Below are 15,646 nucleotides of genomic sequence, written 5' to 3' on the forward strand. Positions count from 1 at the left end.
TGCTGCCTGGCCTGCTGTGTTCATCCAGCTCTACACCTTGTTATCCCTTGAGGAACCTTGTCAAACACGTTACTGAAGTCCATATAGATCATATCCACTGCTCTGCTGTCATCAATCCTCTCTGTTACTTCTTCAAAAAACTCAATCAAGTTAGTGTGACACGATTTACTATGAAGAATGCCATGCTGACTATCCCTAATCATTCCTTGCCTTTCCAAAAAATGTAAATTCTGTCCCTCATGATTCTCTCCTACAAATTGCCCTGCAATGATGTCGGGCTCACCAGCCTATAGTTCCTTGGCTTTTCTTTATCACTTTTCTTAAATGGTGGTACAATGTTAGCCAACTTCCAGTCTTCTGGCACCTCATTTGTGTCTATACAGTGATACAAATACCTCGGTAAGGGGCCTAGCAATCACTTCCCTAGCTTCCCACGGAGTTCTAAGGTACACTTGATCAGGTCCTGGGGATTTATCCACTTTTACATATTTTAAGATGTCATTATTTATTTCCCCAAGCGCTCTACCTCTATATCCTTCTCCACAGTAAACAGTGACGCAAAATGCTAGTTTACGATCTCCCCCAATCTCCTGCACTTCCACACATAAGTGGCCTTGCTAATCTTTGGGGGGCCCTATTCTCTCTGTTGTTAATCTTTTGCCCTTAAGGTATTTGTAAAATTCCCTTCGGATTTGCCAGTTATCTCATGTCCCCATTTTGCCCTCCTGATTTCCCTCTCAAGTACACTCCTACTGCCTTTATACTCTTCTAAGGATTCACTCAATATCTGCTATGTATACCTGACATATACTTCCTTCTTATTCTTAACCAAAACCTCAATTTCTCTAGTCATCCAGCATTCCCTACACCTACCAGCCTTGCACTTCACTCTAACAGGAACGTACTGTCTCTGGACTCTTGTTATCTCAATTTTGAATGCTTCCCATTTTCTAGCTGTCCCCTGCAAACATCTGCCCCCAACCAAATTTTGAAAGTTCTTGCCTAATACCATTAAAATTGGCCTTCCTCCAATTTAGAACTTCAACTTTTCGGTCCGGTCAATCCTTTTCCACCTAATCTGAACATCCCTGGACCCTATTGGCAATTCAGCACGGCCAGCCTACCTAACCTGCATATCTTTAGATTGTGGGGGGAAACTGGAGCGTCTGGAGGAAACCAACGCAGACATAGGGAGAGTATACAGCCCCCGTACAGTCACCGGCAGGTGGAATTGAACCCGAGTCCTTGGCCTTGTGAGGTAGCAGGGCTAACCACTGAGTCCCTGTGCCACCTAAATAATCATGAAGAACGGTTGTACTGGACTTCATGTCATCTCACAGATGTAGCCAGACCCAGAATTTTTCCAGCATTATTTTCAGCCTACATGGTATTTTGCTTTTAGTTTCAATTTAACTCATTCTTTTAGTTCAAATACCATGAAGACTTTGAAAAGTTGTTCTAATCAAAATGCAGTGAACATTGTTAAACCCAACACTAATTGCATCCTTACGGTGATTTTTCATCATTTATCGTATCTGCATTTACTGTAGTTGTGTTTGAGAAGATTCAATAAATTGTCACAAATATCAGCATGTAAGGGTTACAATAATCACAACATCCATGATTAAACCTTTCTGTAATACCTCTTACCATCCTAGCACAATTACATAAAAGCTGGTAGCACAAATAGACCATATAGCCATCAAGCCCACTCCATCATCCAGTACTATCAGACTGATCCTGGTTTACAGTTAAACTCTCCCACCCACTCTCCATATTCCTTGATTCTCTGAGGCCCACAAAATCTATCTGTGTCTCAGCTTCAATTATGAGTGATCAACATTAGGATCAAGATGCTATTAATCAATTCCACTTAAACAGGGAGCAGTTTTTGAGGAATGTTCTTTTTATTCAAGGTACTTTCCCATTTGGTGGGGGGAAAAAAATGATGAATGTCATTCTTGGAGAATACAAACCCTGATAGACACCCTACTTGGTTGAATAACTGTATGCAAGGACATACTGTAGCACTGCAAATTAAAGTACCCAGAGCAGCTCAGTTGAAAGCTTTGGTGCTTGATTGCACTAAACCACCTAATTCCAGAAAGTTAATTTAGTACCATGGAGAATAAATACAACTGACTAAAACAGCAAAAGTTTCAAAGGTCCCTGTATGGGGTATACTCTGCAAGTAATTGACGTCCCTATGGTAATTCCTATACTTACTCCTGACTGATAATATCAGCTACTCAATGTAAATGTAGCTATTGCTGCAGAAAAACTTTATTTTAATAAAGAACAGAAATATGTATGAAATTTTGGATACTCAACTTGCTCATTGCTTTAAGACCCCATTAGATTGTTGGGTACTACAGAAATTATGGATGTTTGTGTCTATCTAATTACCAGTTTTATGCCAGAACAACTAGTTGAATATTTACCCACGAACAAGGGAAGCAGTTTTGGAAAAAATATCCCAGCTGAGGCCTACACCATTGAGTGAAGATGTTTTGAAGGACCTCCTAGGGGTAAACTAACTTTAGAAATGAAGTGCTGGGTGCTTTACCATACCTTGTGCTCTAGCGGCTGCCAGTGAGGTCCAAAGTGAAGAAAGCGGCAGCCATGAGCACCGCAAGTTTCAGAAACGCAACTGTCCCTGAAGTAGGAAAAGGAGGAGGAACTGGGGAGTCAACGTCAGCCTTCCTGCTTCTCTGATGCTGCTTGGCCTGCTGTGTTCATCCAGCTCTACACCTTGTTATCTCAGATTTTCCAGTATCTGCAGTTCCTGCTATCTCTGATACAATTTTAACCCCACTGCGAAGCCTCTTCTAAGGATGCCTACCCTGAAGAAGTTACCCTCCTCCCTCCGGACAAACCTCAGGGGATCTCTCTCCCACTGCAACTCTCTCGTAATCTCTTTGGCCTTGAAACTGCTCGACCATGTCCTGAAGCAAACCAGGTACAGGAAGAAAGGTCCAGGCCCGAAACGTCAGCTTTCCTGCTCCTATGATGCTGCTTGGTCTGCTGTGTTCATCCAGCTCTACACCTTGTTATCTCTTGCTTCAATTATACAGAGTATTGGAGACATATGGTGAAGGCTCATTAAATTGGTTCCTGTGAGGAGAAGGCTGGCCGCTCTTGAGAGGCTGAGTTCATTGGGCCAGTGTTCTGTGCTTTGGTAAAAAGAGACATGATCTCATTGAGATGTACAAGATTTTGAAGTGAATTGATAGGGTGGAGACCTGCAATTGTTTCACCTCACTGGCCAAATTGAGGACATGGACACAGTCTCAGTATAACGTACCAATCATTTCAGACTGAGATAAAGGGAAATTTCTTCATCCAAAATGTTGTGCTCTTGGTCTGTAGGGGCTATGACGGTTACAGAGTGAAGGCTGGAAGATAAGGTTCAGTCTTGATAATGTTGAGTGGAATAAGCTCGAGGCTTTGTATGGCATACTTTTGCTCCTATTGTTTTATATTCTTGTTGACTGTGTTAATGGGTTCCTGTGTTGTTTGATGTGGTACTAAGCAGTAAAAATTAAAGAAGGCTTGATTCTTGTTAGTCAATTTCAATCTTTGAAATCTTGGGGCTGCCACAGTTAAGGTTTGCATTTCATGGTTAAGTAAATGGCAAAGATGCTCAGTGTTCCTATTTCTAGTCTGATATCAAATAAACCTATATCTGTGCATTTTATACTAATTATTACATGTTCTCTCAAAGGAGCCATAGTGTTGGTTAATAATAATGAGGCAAAACCATTTCCTTTTTCAAAAACAAAGTAAGCGAAAGGAGTGTTACGTCTCTTATGTCATTGCAGTCTCAGTTGTGACGCTCTTCATAGCATGCTTGCCTTTGAGTGTGAAGGTGTGGGGTCAAGGCACATTCCAGCTCACTTGAACACAAATATCAAGGCTGGCATTCTAGTGCAATACTAAGGAGATGCTGCCCTTCTAGAGATGTCACCTATCTGATGTGATATTAAACGAAGGCTTGTCTGCTGTTTCATTTGCATTGGATGTAAAAGAACGCTTAGCACTGTTTCTGAAGAGCAGGGGAATTAGCTCTGCTGTCCTGGACAGTACTTATCTTTGCATCATCATCCTGAGTACTGACTATTGTCACATTGTTTACAGGAGCTTGTTGTACATAGGTTAGCTCCCACATTTACTACACTGTGTCTATACCTAATCTTCAAATGTATTTCAATGATTGTGAAGTGCTTTGGGATGTCTGATGGTGGAGATTTAAATGCAAATCATTTTTCCTTTCATTTGAGTATTGTTCATATGCATTATGTAAAAATGCATCAGTTGAGCCATTGCATGTATAAAAAAAAACTTGCCCGATATCCTTTCGGGGTAAGAGTGTCCCTTGAAGAAATAAAAGGTTATGGAGATGTAATTTTTCTTTTCTCAAATCTGCACATATGCACCCTGCTTAATGTTCTGAGATAAAGTCAATTCTGTCAATAATTTCTATTCTTTTGCAAATCTTTCTATTACTGTTCATTAACCTATTTCTTCGTTATTTCTTTCTCTCTGTCCTTCAATTCCTACAACTCCGCAGAAGCAAGATATTCTAAATCAAGTAAGCATGTCATGATTGTTTTCCTGTCTAATACCTACATTTTACTTTTCACATTGCATTTTATCTCAGCAATTTTTGTGGAGGGTTACAAAGATTTCAGTGTGATCATTTTGATTCATTTCCAAGAAATTTTCATAAAAGCTGCAGCAAGTGGTTTTATAAAAAAGACATCATTTGTGATCTTGTACTTCCCTACATCTTAAAGCATTGATTTGTATTTAAGTGCTATGACAGTAAGAAGTAAACACATTTGAGTTTAATGAATAATCAGTAAGTGGAACAGCTCCACGTTAGCCATTTTTCAACTACAAACTGAAAGATTTAGATATAGGCTGTTCTGTTACTTAAATGTTATGCTTTATTACGCAGTTGAGTTCTCTCCCTAGATAGAAAACTGCAAAAGTGCAGTAAGTGAATAAATTGTAGTATAAAATGTCAACATTTTTTTCGTTATTTTTTCGTGGGATATGGACGTTGCTGGCTGGAGTTCCAGAATTTTGACCCTGTGACACTGAAGGATCAGCAATCTATTTCTATTTTGCTTGAACAAAAGTGTGAAAATTGCTTTCATTTTGAGTTTCAACCTATTCAGTATTAATATAAGGCCAGGTCCTCTGGACAGTAGGGGCCTGGTCTGCCAGTTAGACATCCCCGCCAAGTCAGGTAAGTGGAGGAGGCCTGACAGAATCAAGTGTTCTTCAGGCACTTAAATGGCCAGCGTTTGACCTTCCCAATGGTGAAAGCCTCACCTGTCAAAAGTTGGTGGCCAATCAGAGGTTGGTAGCTCTTCCACTGTCACTAGTGAGAATGTGGCTGCTGGCAGTAGTGCACCCTCCAGAGCCCAGTCTCACTGTACGACCAGAGATTGAGTAATAGTGGGTTGAGATCTCGGATCACTGGAGAGGGGAAACAATAGGGTCAGAGATAATGGTAAGGAATGGCTTTCAATAATAGCCCCATTCTGGTGCTGATCCCATGATCGAGCACAGATTATCTGTTCATAAGGTTTGACCCGGTAGCACATTGGCTGGCCTTCTGAGGGCACGGAAAGCTCTGTGGCCCCTACTTAGAGTCTGAATACCACTAAATTGCAAGTTGCTTAGGGTTAGTGGTTGTCAGTTGGTTCATTAGTGAGCCTAGTTAATATCCACCCCCCTACGCTGACAACTAGGAATCCTGTGAACTCCCCCTGGCTTCTGATCTAATGAGGAAAGTTATGTTGCCACCAGGAGACTGAAGCCAGGCCTTACCCCATGATTAAGTTGGCCCAGCTTCCATGTTTCTTACCGTGACAGGTTGCATTGATCTAACTCACACACTCAACAGTAATGTTATGGGATAATTGAAATACTGACATGATACTATTTGACAGTAAGAAATAGGAACAGGAGTAGGCTGTTCAGCCCCTCGAGTGTACTCTGCCAATCAGCAATCTATATTGTGAACAGTTGTGGCTCTAGCACTGATCCCAACACTGGTCACAGGTCGCCAACCTGTTTCCTGCCCATGTTAATATGTTTAAGTACAACACATTTACAAGTTCCCCTCTATCTCTGGTTGAGACTTCCTTGAAATACTCAAATAAATTAGTCATACACGATTTCCCTTTCAAGCAATGCTGACTCTAGATTATGATTTTCCAAATGCACTGCTATTACTTCCTTAATAATTGATTCCAATACTTTTCCATCAATAGATCTTAAGCTAATCAGCCTGTAATTACCTACTTTCTGTCTCCCTTTTTGAAAAGGATTGTCAGCGGCAGTTTTTCCATCCTCCAGAATCCAAGGATTCTTGGAAAATTTCAACCAATGCATCCACTCTCTCTGTAGCTGCTACTTTTAGGATCCCGGGATGCAAGCCATGAGGGTCGGGGACTTATCTGCCTTTAGCCCTATCAGTTTGTCTAATACTACTCCTATAGTGATGGTGATGGTACTTCATTCCTCCCCTGTCTTCTTTAGTATTAATGGCCTGTTCCAAGTATCTTCCACTATAAAGACTGATGCAGAATATCTGTTTAACTCCTGTGTCATCAATTTGTTCCCCAAAACAGTCTCCCAGAATCATTTTCTCAGGGACTTATGTTCACTTTGACCTCTCTCCACCTTTCTGTATGTTTAAAGAAGCTCTTTTTTGTATTTTTTATATTACTTGCCAGTTTGCCCTCGTTTCTTTTCTCTTTTTTTTAAGCCCTTCTTTGCTGTATACTGAATTTATCCCAATCTTCAGGCTATTCAGTGTCTATTCATAATTTTATGGGAAAATTATGAATTGCATTTCTATGAAAGAATACAAATAGCATACCTGTCATGAGAAAATTAGGCTGCTTGTGTTTGTTTTGTATGCATTTCATTGGTCTGGATTAAAAACGTGCCGACTTTAATAAGCCAAGTAATTCTACATTCAGACCTTCTTGAAAAATATTGTTGACTCTATTTTTTCTTTAAAAAAATGAACAATTCATGTTAATGTAAAATGGTTCAAAAATTACTCATAGCCTAGTTTACATAGCTGTTTTTGCATGGTTATGATGGTCACAACCAAGATGAAATATATCTTAGTGGTTAATCATAGTTATGGATTGGCCCCCTCGCATCACCATCTACTTGCTTCATTATTGCATTGTTTGCCTGTATCCGGGCATAGCTTTCATACATAATGAGCATTAGTGTTACATTGTCGTAACGTATCAATCACAATCACTCCTGAATACAGTATTGTCCTCCACATAGTGTATGTGCCAATTTAACAAATGATTATTTTTCTAATTATGAATCAGATGGGGGTTCTTTTATTTTATTTTATTTTATTTTAATAAAAGATTAAAGATGTAACATCAGTGAAAATAACTACCCTTTTCTAGGCATTGTCTTTCACTGGAAAGTGAATAAGTTTGTTACTTAGTCATTGTATAGTCACTGTTTGGGTTTATACACCAGAGAACCTGCTGTGACCGCTTTATAGTGAGTGGAAGACAATGGTTGTGTATAATTCACACTACAATAGCAGTGATTTACATGATGCAAGATGTTAACTTTTTTATAAAGTGTAGGGGAGTTAGTAATCTTGCTGGGTTAAAATTCCGATGGTTAGTGCATGACAGTAACAAAATTGAAATTTTACAATATCTGTAATATGTAATTAGTCTTTGAAAGACAAACTCCCTTCTTCCACTCTGTCATACTTTCTGAAGTAAATAAATGGCATTTTAAGGAGAGCAAACAAGACTGTTTCAAGTGCTTGCAGAGAATTAAATCCTCTCAAGGTGATACTGGATGCAGACCTCAACATCCCCCACCCACTCTCGGATTTCTCCAGGTGATGATGCAAGTGAGCAGTGCACTACCCCCTTGGAACTGTTGTATAAGTAATTAAAATTATCGCATAGGTAATTAACTTCCACTTTTAAATAAACTGGGTTTCATGCCGGTGGATTCATTTACTGGGCTGTCAGTAACTCACCAAGGTAAATAGGACGACTACACCATCAGAGACTGTGACCTTTCAGTGAAATTGAAGAGTTGCAGCCACGGCCAGGAAGAAGTTGGAGCACAATACTGCTTAGTATGCATTCACTGCTTGACAACTTCTTAGAAATCAGCTCATGTATTTTGCACTTCCCTGAATCTGGTGCCAATATACCTCCCGTTAGCCTAAATCATGGGATCGCAGCAGCTTTTGCACTCTATCTTGCAATTCTGATGAGGATCAGGAGGAGCAGCACCAGCTCCTTCTCCTGAGCCCCATGCTGCTCCATCGGGTGGGAGGGATGGATGGATGCAGAGATTCAGCTTTGAAGGATACAAAGTCTCAGATACATTGTTTGTGGGCAGAGAATCCACTCTCTGAATGTGTGAACCCCACTGTCATTTGAGGCTGATAATTTAACGGTGATTTAAAGTTTTTGAGAAGATTTGTGGATGAGGTTGTAGACTTGTTCGCTGAGCCGGTGGGTTTGTTTGCAGACCTTTTGTCACCCTGCTCGGTAACATGGCCAGTGCGCCTCCGATGAAGTGTCGGTGTTCTGTCCTGCTTGCTATTTATATGCCTCGGTTTGTTGGGGTGGTTGGTACTACTTCCAGTTTTATTTACCAGTGGATTGTACATAGGGTCTAACTCATCATTCATAATTCATCAGACCAGTCCATCAACAAACACATTGAATTAGACCCTGTGTACAAACCACTGAGAAAACAGAACTGGAAGTAGTACTAACACCCCAACAAACTGAGGCGTATAAATAACAAGCGGGACAGAACACCGATGCTTCACCAGAGGCGCACTGACAATGTTACTTAGCAGGGTGACAAAACGTTTGCAACCAAACCCACAGGCTTGGCGAGCATGTTCAACAACCTCAATTTATTGGTGAGTAGTTGACATCTGCAACTTCCTGGGCGAACTCCAGCTTCCTTACTGGGAATTACTAACACCTAGCAATTCGCTGAAAGCCCTATCCTCGCCCTAGCCTGTGGTGATCTGACGTTTTACTCAGTGTTCTCCTCCAAGGAGAGAAGGCAGCACTGAGAGTTTTAGAAATGGATTGTGTGGAGAGGAAGAAAGGGCAACATTTATGAAGGATACAAGAGAGCAGAATAAAAAGCTGAGTTTCAGTGTAAACTGTACAGATAGGGATTTGAGAAGGCGCTTGAAGAGAGAAGAATGAACAGAGTTGCAAGTTGTGTTGTTTGTAGGGGTGTTGTGCAGAGCAATTCTGGGAAAGTCATGATATCAAATATAGCTTCTGAAAATGTTATGCCTCCCCTTTCCAGCACGCCTGAAGTCCTTGATCATTGAGGTGCATGGACTCCAGGTTGGAGGGACCACAATTTTTTTGCTGCTGACTTCCTTGATCAATTTTATTCATGCCTGAATGTTTATAGAAGCTGTCTTTGTCCTCCAACCATTGGAAAACATCAAATTACCGTAGTCCCTCAGATACTGCATCAGGACGTTCAGCTAAGAGTGAGACATCTGGGAACTAGCCATCTCCAGTCTCCTCTGCATTGCTGTGGTCCCTTCAGTTTCTGAAAGGTTCTGAAACTGAAAAAAAAATCTCCTTAACAAGTAATCCTTCTTTTGACAAAATACCGTCATCCCATCCATCCTCTCCGATTGTCTGGAGAACCCGGAGATGGCATGCCAATGCTGTGGACTGATGAAAGAGCCATAGTAAAGCCTACTCCGGCTGTCAACAGGCTTCTGACCCATTACAACCCTTTCCATTTCATCAGGGAGACCATCAATTGAAAATTCAGCCCAATGGGTAGATTCTATTTAAAACGTTTACTTATGATTCTGTTCGTTCAAAGGAGATTATGTACTAAAGTTTCAATTTCAAATACGCTATAGATACACTGAGATAAACGAAAGAAAGGCATCTTTTGACTTTTCAACTTGGACAAGTCTTAGTCGAAAAGTCAAAATGTAATTGTAACAAACAGATTATTTCCCTTCCTCATGTTTGAGGTGGTCAAACATGGTCTTGCCCCTTTTTACTTCAGGCGTGAAAAAATTTCTCTTTGAAAAGAAGTATCCATATAAATGTTGTCTGTATAAATCAAAGTATTCCCATTTGATTTTCCTTTTGAATAATTGAAAACAATAAAAAGAAATCCGCTGGAAGCTAATAACATTTCTCACTCCGTCTGACAGAATACTATTTTCATTGATTTTTCCATTTCTTTGGGGGCTGCAAATTATCTCTTCCAGAAGAAAGTCCCAAAAATTACAATTTGATGTAGTCACATAAAGTTAGGTGTTGGTTCACTGTTTTTAAATACAATAGACATATTAGACAGCTAATACGTTGCATTCAAAGTCAAATTTATTCAAATTGTTTAAAACATATGTCGAGTGTTTTGCAGTTGCTTTGGAAACATTCAAGTTGTTGCGCCTGAGGAAGCGTTCTTCTTGGAGATTTCATGATAACATTGCAACAGAATTAATCATCTCTGTTGAATTCCTACAGAAACAAATATGACAAGAAGACATTATTCTGTTTGTACAGAATATTGGTGGAGCAACACTTAGAATATGTTGGAGGTTCTGAAATGTTACAAATGGTTCAGGGAAGAGGCTGAGAAAAATTTCAATTGGCACTCAACGCCCCTGTATTTCTTTTGGATAGGTTTGGAACCCATGGAAAGATTAAGTCGATTGTCTAATTGGCCTCCCTTCTCCAAAGTTTTTGAAATTGTTCTGAGCTTTCATATGCTATTGGCCATAGAAAAGATGCACTGAACTGATTAATTTCGAACTACCAGCATGTACCGATATGACACAAAACACAGTTCGTAAACTCTGGCTAGTAATGCTGCATTTATTTTTAAAATGTGCTTGACCTAGAAGTACATCCAACCTGTTGTTCACTTTAGTGTACACTTACAGCCCTACTATAAATAGCATACATATCGCTCTGGTGAACCTTTGTTATTGGAAGGAATTGTTACATACCATAACATATTAAATAATAATTATTATTATCATTACTATTAATAACAATATTATTATTATTATTAACAATATTATTATTGATATCGTTGTTATTATTATTATTGTTTTAATAAGTGTTTAGTTGCAATGAACATTCACACAGTTCATTCGAACTCCTTTGGGAAAATCCCAAAAGATGAAGTGTTGAATAATTATTATTGTAGTTCACAATTCGTGTATGTGCCTGTCACTTTGCTCTGGTGTAGGTTTTCTTGTGTTATATTAGGCAGGATATGGTCAGCATTTAGCTACACCACAAATAAAGTTGGAAGAAAGTACAACAATTGACATGAAACTGAGCAAGTACACTTTGGGTATAGAGGTTTAGTCCATCTGAAATGTGGAAAGGTTTTTGTTTTAAACATACAAATCATACCTAGGTTTGAATATTCATGAACTGCATCATCTTGATAATTATAAACTACTTGTTAGAAGTAATAATATTTCATCGCTTCCAACTTACTCGTAACTAGGGTATGATCGAGTGTACTTCCTACCTGATGTTGTGATGGAATGACTGAACACTGAGTGAATCTTGACCGCAATGTCATAAGTACAGAAATTCAGTTAAACTAGAGTGGTGTTATAACTAAGGCTGCAAATAAATTGGTTCCAATGAAGCTCCTAAATGAATAGGAGTTTTACTGGAATATATTCAGTATTCACTGTTTTCAAGAAAGAGAAATTTTTAAATTTTAAAGTCATCTAGCAGTTTGGGGAGGAAGTGGGAATATGACATTGAGATTGAAGATCCGCAATAATCAAATTGAATGGCAAAGCAGGCTTGAAATGCTGAATGGCCTACTTTCTCCTTGTTTCCAAGAAACATACAAAAGGAAGCTGCCAGGTTTGCTCCTGGCACTCTGCTGAAGTGACATTGCTATAAAATCAGTATTCATTGGACAGTAAAACAAGGTAAAGTCGGGTTCCCTTTCCTGTTACAATTCAGTCAACTTTCTCAAGAATTGCAGGGGGTTTGGGCTGTCGTAGCTTGCTGGGAGTCACTTGCTACATTCAGCTGTAAAAGTGGTTCTTCACTGATTGAGGAAATAGAATGTTGTCACCATCCATGAATTCTACCCCCGCGTGAATCAACTTCAAGAGAAGAAACGAAAGGAAAAGTAGTTTTAATAAAGATAGATTTGAAATGCTCTGTCTGTCTGTTCAGAGATTCTAATTTGCAAATGAATGCTTTTGTGGCTAGCAACCCATTGTGATTGCATGGTAAAATCCATGATTTCAACCAAAGTAAATCCTAACTTGAACTGCAATATTATTCGCTTTTATTTCTCTGTGGTGTGGTGTGCAGTGTAGTGTAGTGGAGTATTCTGCATTTATCGCAGTAATCATTATTACGGAAGAGGTAGTGTTGGGCAAGCTAATGGAGCTAAGGGTTGATAAGTCTTCTGGCCCTGATGGAATGCATCCCAGGGTACTAAAAGAGATGGCGGGAGAAACAGCAGGTGCACTGGCGGTAATTTTCCAAAATTGGCTGGACTCTGCGGCAGTCCCAGCAGATTGGAAAACAGCAAATGTGACGCCACTGTTTAAAAAGGGAAGTAGACAAAAGATGGGGAATTATAGGCCGGTTAGCTTAACCTCTGTAGTGGGGAAGATGCTTGAGTCTATTATCAAGGAAGAAATAGCAAGACATCTTGATAGAAATTGTCCCGTTGGGCAGACGCGGCATGGGTTCATGAAGGGCAGGTCATGCTTGACAAATCTTTTGGAATTCTATGAAGACATTACGAGCGAGGTGGACAATGGGGACCCAGTGGATGTGGTGTACCTAGATTTCCAAAAGGCCTTCGACAAGGTGCCGCACAAGAGGCTACTGCATAAGATAAGGATGCATGGCATTAAGGGTAAAGTATTAGCATGGATAGAGGATTGGTTGACTAACAGGAAGCAAAGAGTGGGGATAAATGAGTGCTATTCTAGCTGGCAGTCAGTGACTAGTGGTGTGCCTCAGGGATCGGTGTTGGGACCGCAATTATTTACAATTTATATAGATGATTTGGAGTTGGGGACCACGTGTAGGGTGTCAAAGTTTGCAGATGACACTCAGCTGGGTGGCAAAGCAAAGTGTGCAGAGGACTGTGAAACTTTGCAGAGGAACATAGATACATTGAGTGAGTGGGCAAAGGTCTGGCAGATGGAATACAATGTAAATAAATGTGAAGTCATACATTTTGGTAGGAGTAATAGTAAAAAGGATTATTACTTGAATGGTAAAAAGTTGCAGCATGCCGCTAGGATGTATTGGCACTGGAGGGGGTGCAAAGGAGGTTCACTAGATTGATTCCGGAGTTGAGGGGGTTGGTTTATGAGGAGAGACTGAGTAGATTGGGATTATATTCATTGGAATTCAGAAGATTGAGGGGGGACCTTATAGAAACATATAAAATTATGAAGGGAATAGATAAGATAGAAGTAGAGAGGATGTTCACTGGCAGGTGAAGCTAGGACAAGAGGGCATAGCCTCAAGATTAGAGGGAGCAGATTTAGGACTGAACTGAGAAGGAATTTCTTCACCCAGAGGGTTGTTAATCTATGGAATTCCTTGCCCAGTGAAGTAGTTGACGCTACTTCAGTAAATGTTTTTTTAAAAAAAAGGTAGATTTTTTTTAACAATAAAGGAATTAAGGGATACGGTGAGAACGCGGGTAAGTGGATCTGAGTCCACGAAAGGATCAGCCATGATCTTATTGAATGGCGGAGCAGGCTCGAAGGGCCAGACGGCCTACTCCTGCTCCTAGTTCTTATGTTCTTATGTTCTTATGTTCTAATAAAGATGAGGCTTAAGATTGCATTGTAAAAGTGAGACAATGGATATCAAGTCCTAAGATTGTGCTGTATTCAACTGTCATCCTTGATTTCCTTCAGTTATGTATACAACTTTGAATGACTACTTTGATTATTAAAATAATTGATGTTTATATAACCTCAGATTCAGTATTTAAGGCATTTTTATAAGCATTGCTTAAAAACATTTAATGCTTGGCACTGAGTTTTTTTGTGGGCACAACATTGCTGTTTTTCATACAGCGCACGTTTTTCAGCAAACAATTTAAATGAACTATAGCAGCGAATTTATATTAAACATTGTAGGAAGAATGTGGATGCTTTGGAGAGGGTGCAAAAGACGTTCACCAGGATGCTGCCTGGATTGTAGTGTATTAGCTACAAGGAGAGGTTGGATAAACTTGGATTGTTTACGTTCATGTATTGGAGGTTGAGGTGCAACCTGATAGAAGTATACAAAATTGAGGGGCGTGGATAGTCTGAGTCCGTTTCCCAGGGTGGAAATATCAAATTCTAGGGAGCATAGGTTTAAGGTGAGAGGGGGAGAAGTTTAAAGGAGATGTGCATGAAAGTTTTTTTTTACACAGAGAATGGTAGGTGCCTGGAACACACTGCCAGGGCAGGTGGTAGAAGCAGATATAATAGCAATGTTTAAGAGGCATTTAGACAGACACGTGAACAGGCAGGGAATAGAGGGATATGGATCATGTGCAGGCAGATGGGAGTAGTTTAGGATGGTATCACGGTCAGCACAGACATGGTGGGCTGAAGGGTCTGTTCATATGTTGTGCTGCAGTGTTCTATGTTTTAGTAACTCTATCATGTTAAAATGATTACTTGTACTGTAGGTAGAATTAGCTAACAGACTGTTGTGATTTTACAGATGCAGTTAATATAAATTAGTAATCTGAAAAACTATTAATCAAATGCCTGATCCAGAGCTTTAATCCATTTATTCTGTACCTTTTACTTGTGTGCCACACAAAATACAATTTTGAATCTTTTTTGTGCCACCACATACAGGATGAATATTAAGATAACGCCTGAAAATTTTTTTCAAATACATTGTCAGTGCAGGTTGCTGTGTGTTCTGCACTGTGTTCATTTGAAAGTGTTTAGCACTACAATAATACAACTGTTTGTGGCATAGAATTTAGGATTTCAGTTGCGCGTTACAACATCTAAGTACTTTTATTGAATTAATGATGCATTAAAGTAGGTGTGGGTAACTTGTGAACCAGGAAATATGTTTTTCAAAATAATTTAGTTTGTAACAAAACCTGTCACTGTTTAGTATTCTATATGTAATTGAATGAATTGTTGAATTTGGATACTCTTTGTTTCATGTAATCTTTTTCTTGTCACCAGCCTATAGACTATGAAGGCTTCAAATTATTCATGAAGACCTATCTGGAGGTGGAGATCCCACAGGAGCTCTGTCAACACTTATTCATGTCTTTTAAAAGGAAGACATGTCAAAATTCACCAGAATCCCAGAGGCAAAGCTCAAGCAATTCACAGTTTAACCTGTTGGGTAAGAACTAGAGCTAATATGGAATCAAATTTCTAGAAAACCTAATATAGAAATGGGGGATTTTAGCATTGGGGTCACAAGAATATGGGGAAGCTGATGTTGGCAAGTACAAAGAAATTTGGTTAATTATACTGTTGTCCCATATTTGGTTATGGATTGACACAGTGCAAGTTAGTGTGCTTTTGCAAAACCAAGTTTAAGACTACATCTTTTTTTTT

The 15,646-nt window shown here is 39.5% G+C and overlaps 1 protein-coding gene across 4 annotated transcripts in view; it reads left to right on the top strand.

Moving 5' to 3' along the window:
• The window catches only part of LOC109915947 (diacylglycerol kinase beta), a 409,322-nt gene that overhangs the window by 35,011 nt on the left and 358,665 nt on the right, over window positions 1-15,646 (top strand). For all 4 annotated transcript variants that reach the window (XM_048599394.1, XM_048599389.1, XM_048599391.1 and 1 more), the window contains one exon: window positions 15,263-15,428. In XM_048599394.1, the coding sequence (XP_048455351.1) occupies window positions 15,263-15,428 (166 nt within the window). The remainder of the gene's footprint in view (window positions 1-15,262; window positions 15,429-15,646) is intronic.

Source organism: Rhincodon typus, chromosome 7 (genome assembly GCF_021869965.1).
Source record: "Rhincodon typus isolate 14 chromosome 7, sRhiTyp1.1, whole genome shotgun sequence".
NCBI lineage: Eukaryota > Metazoa > Chordata > Chondrichthyes > Orectolobiformes > Rhincodontidae > Rhincodon > Rhincodon typus.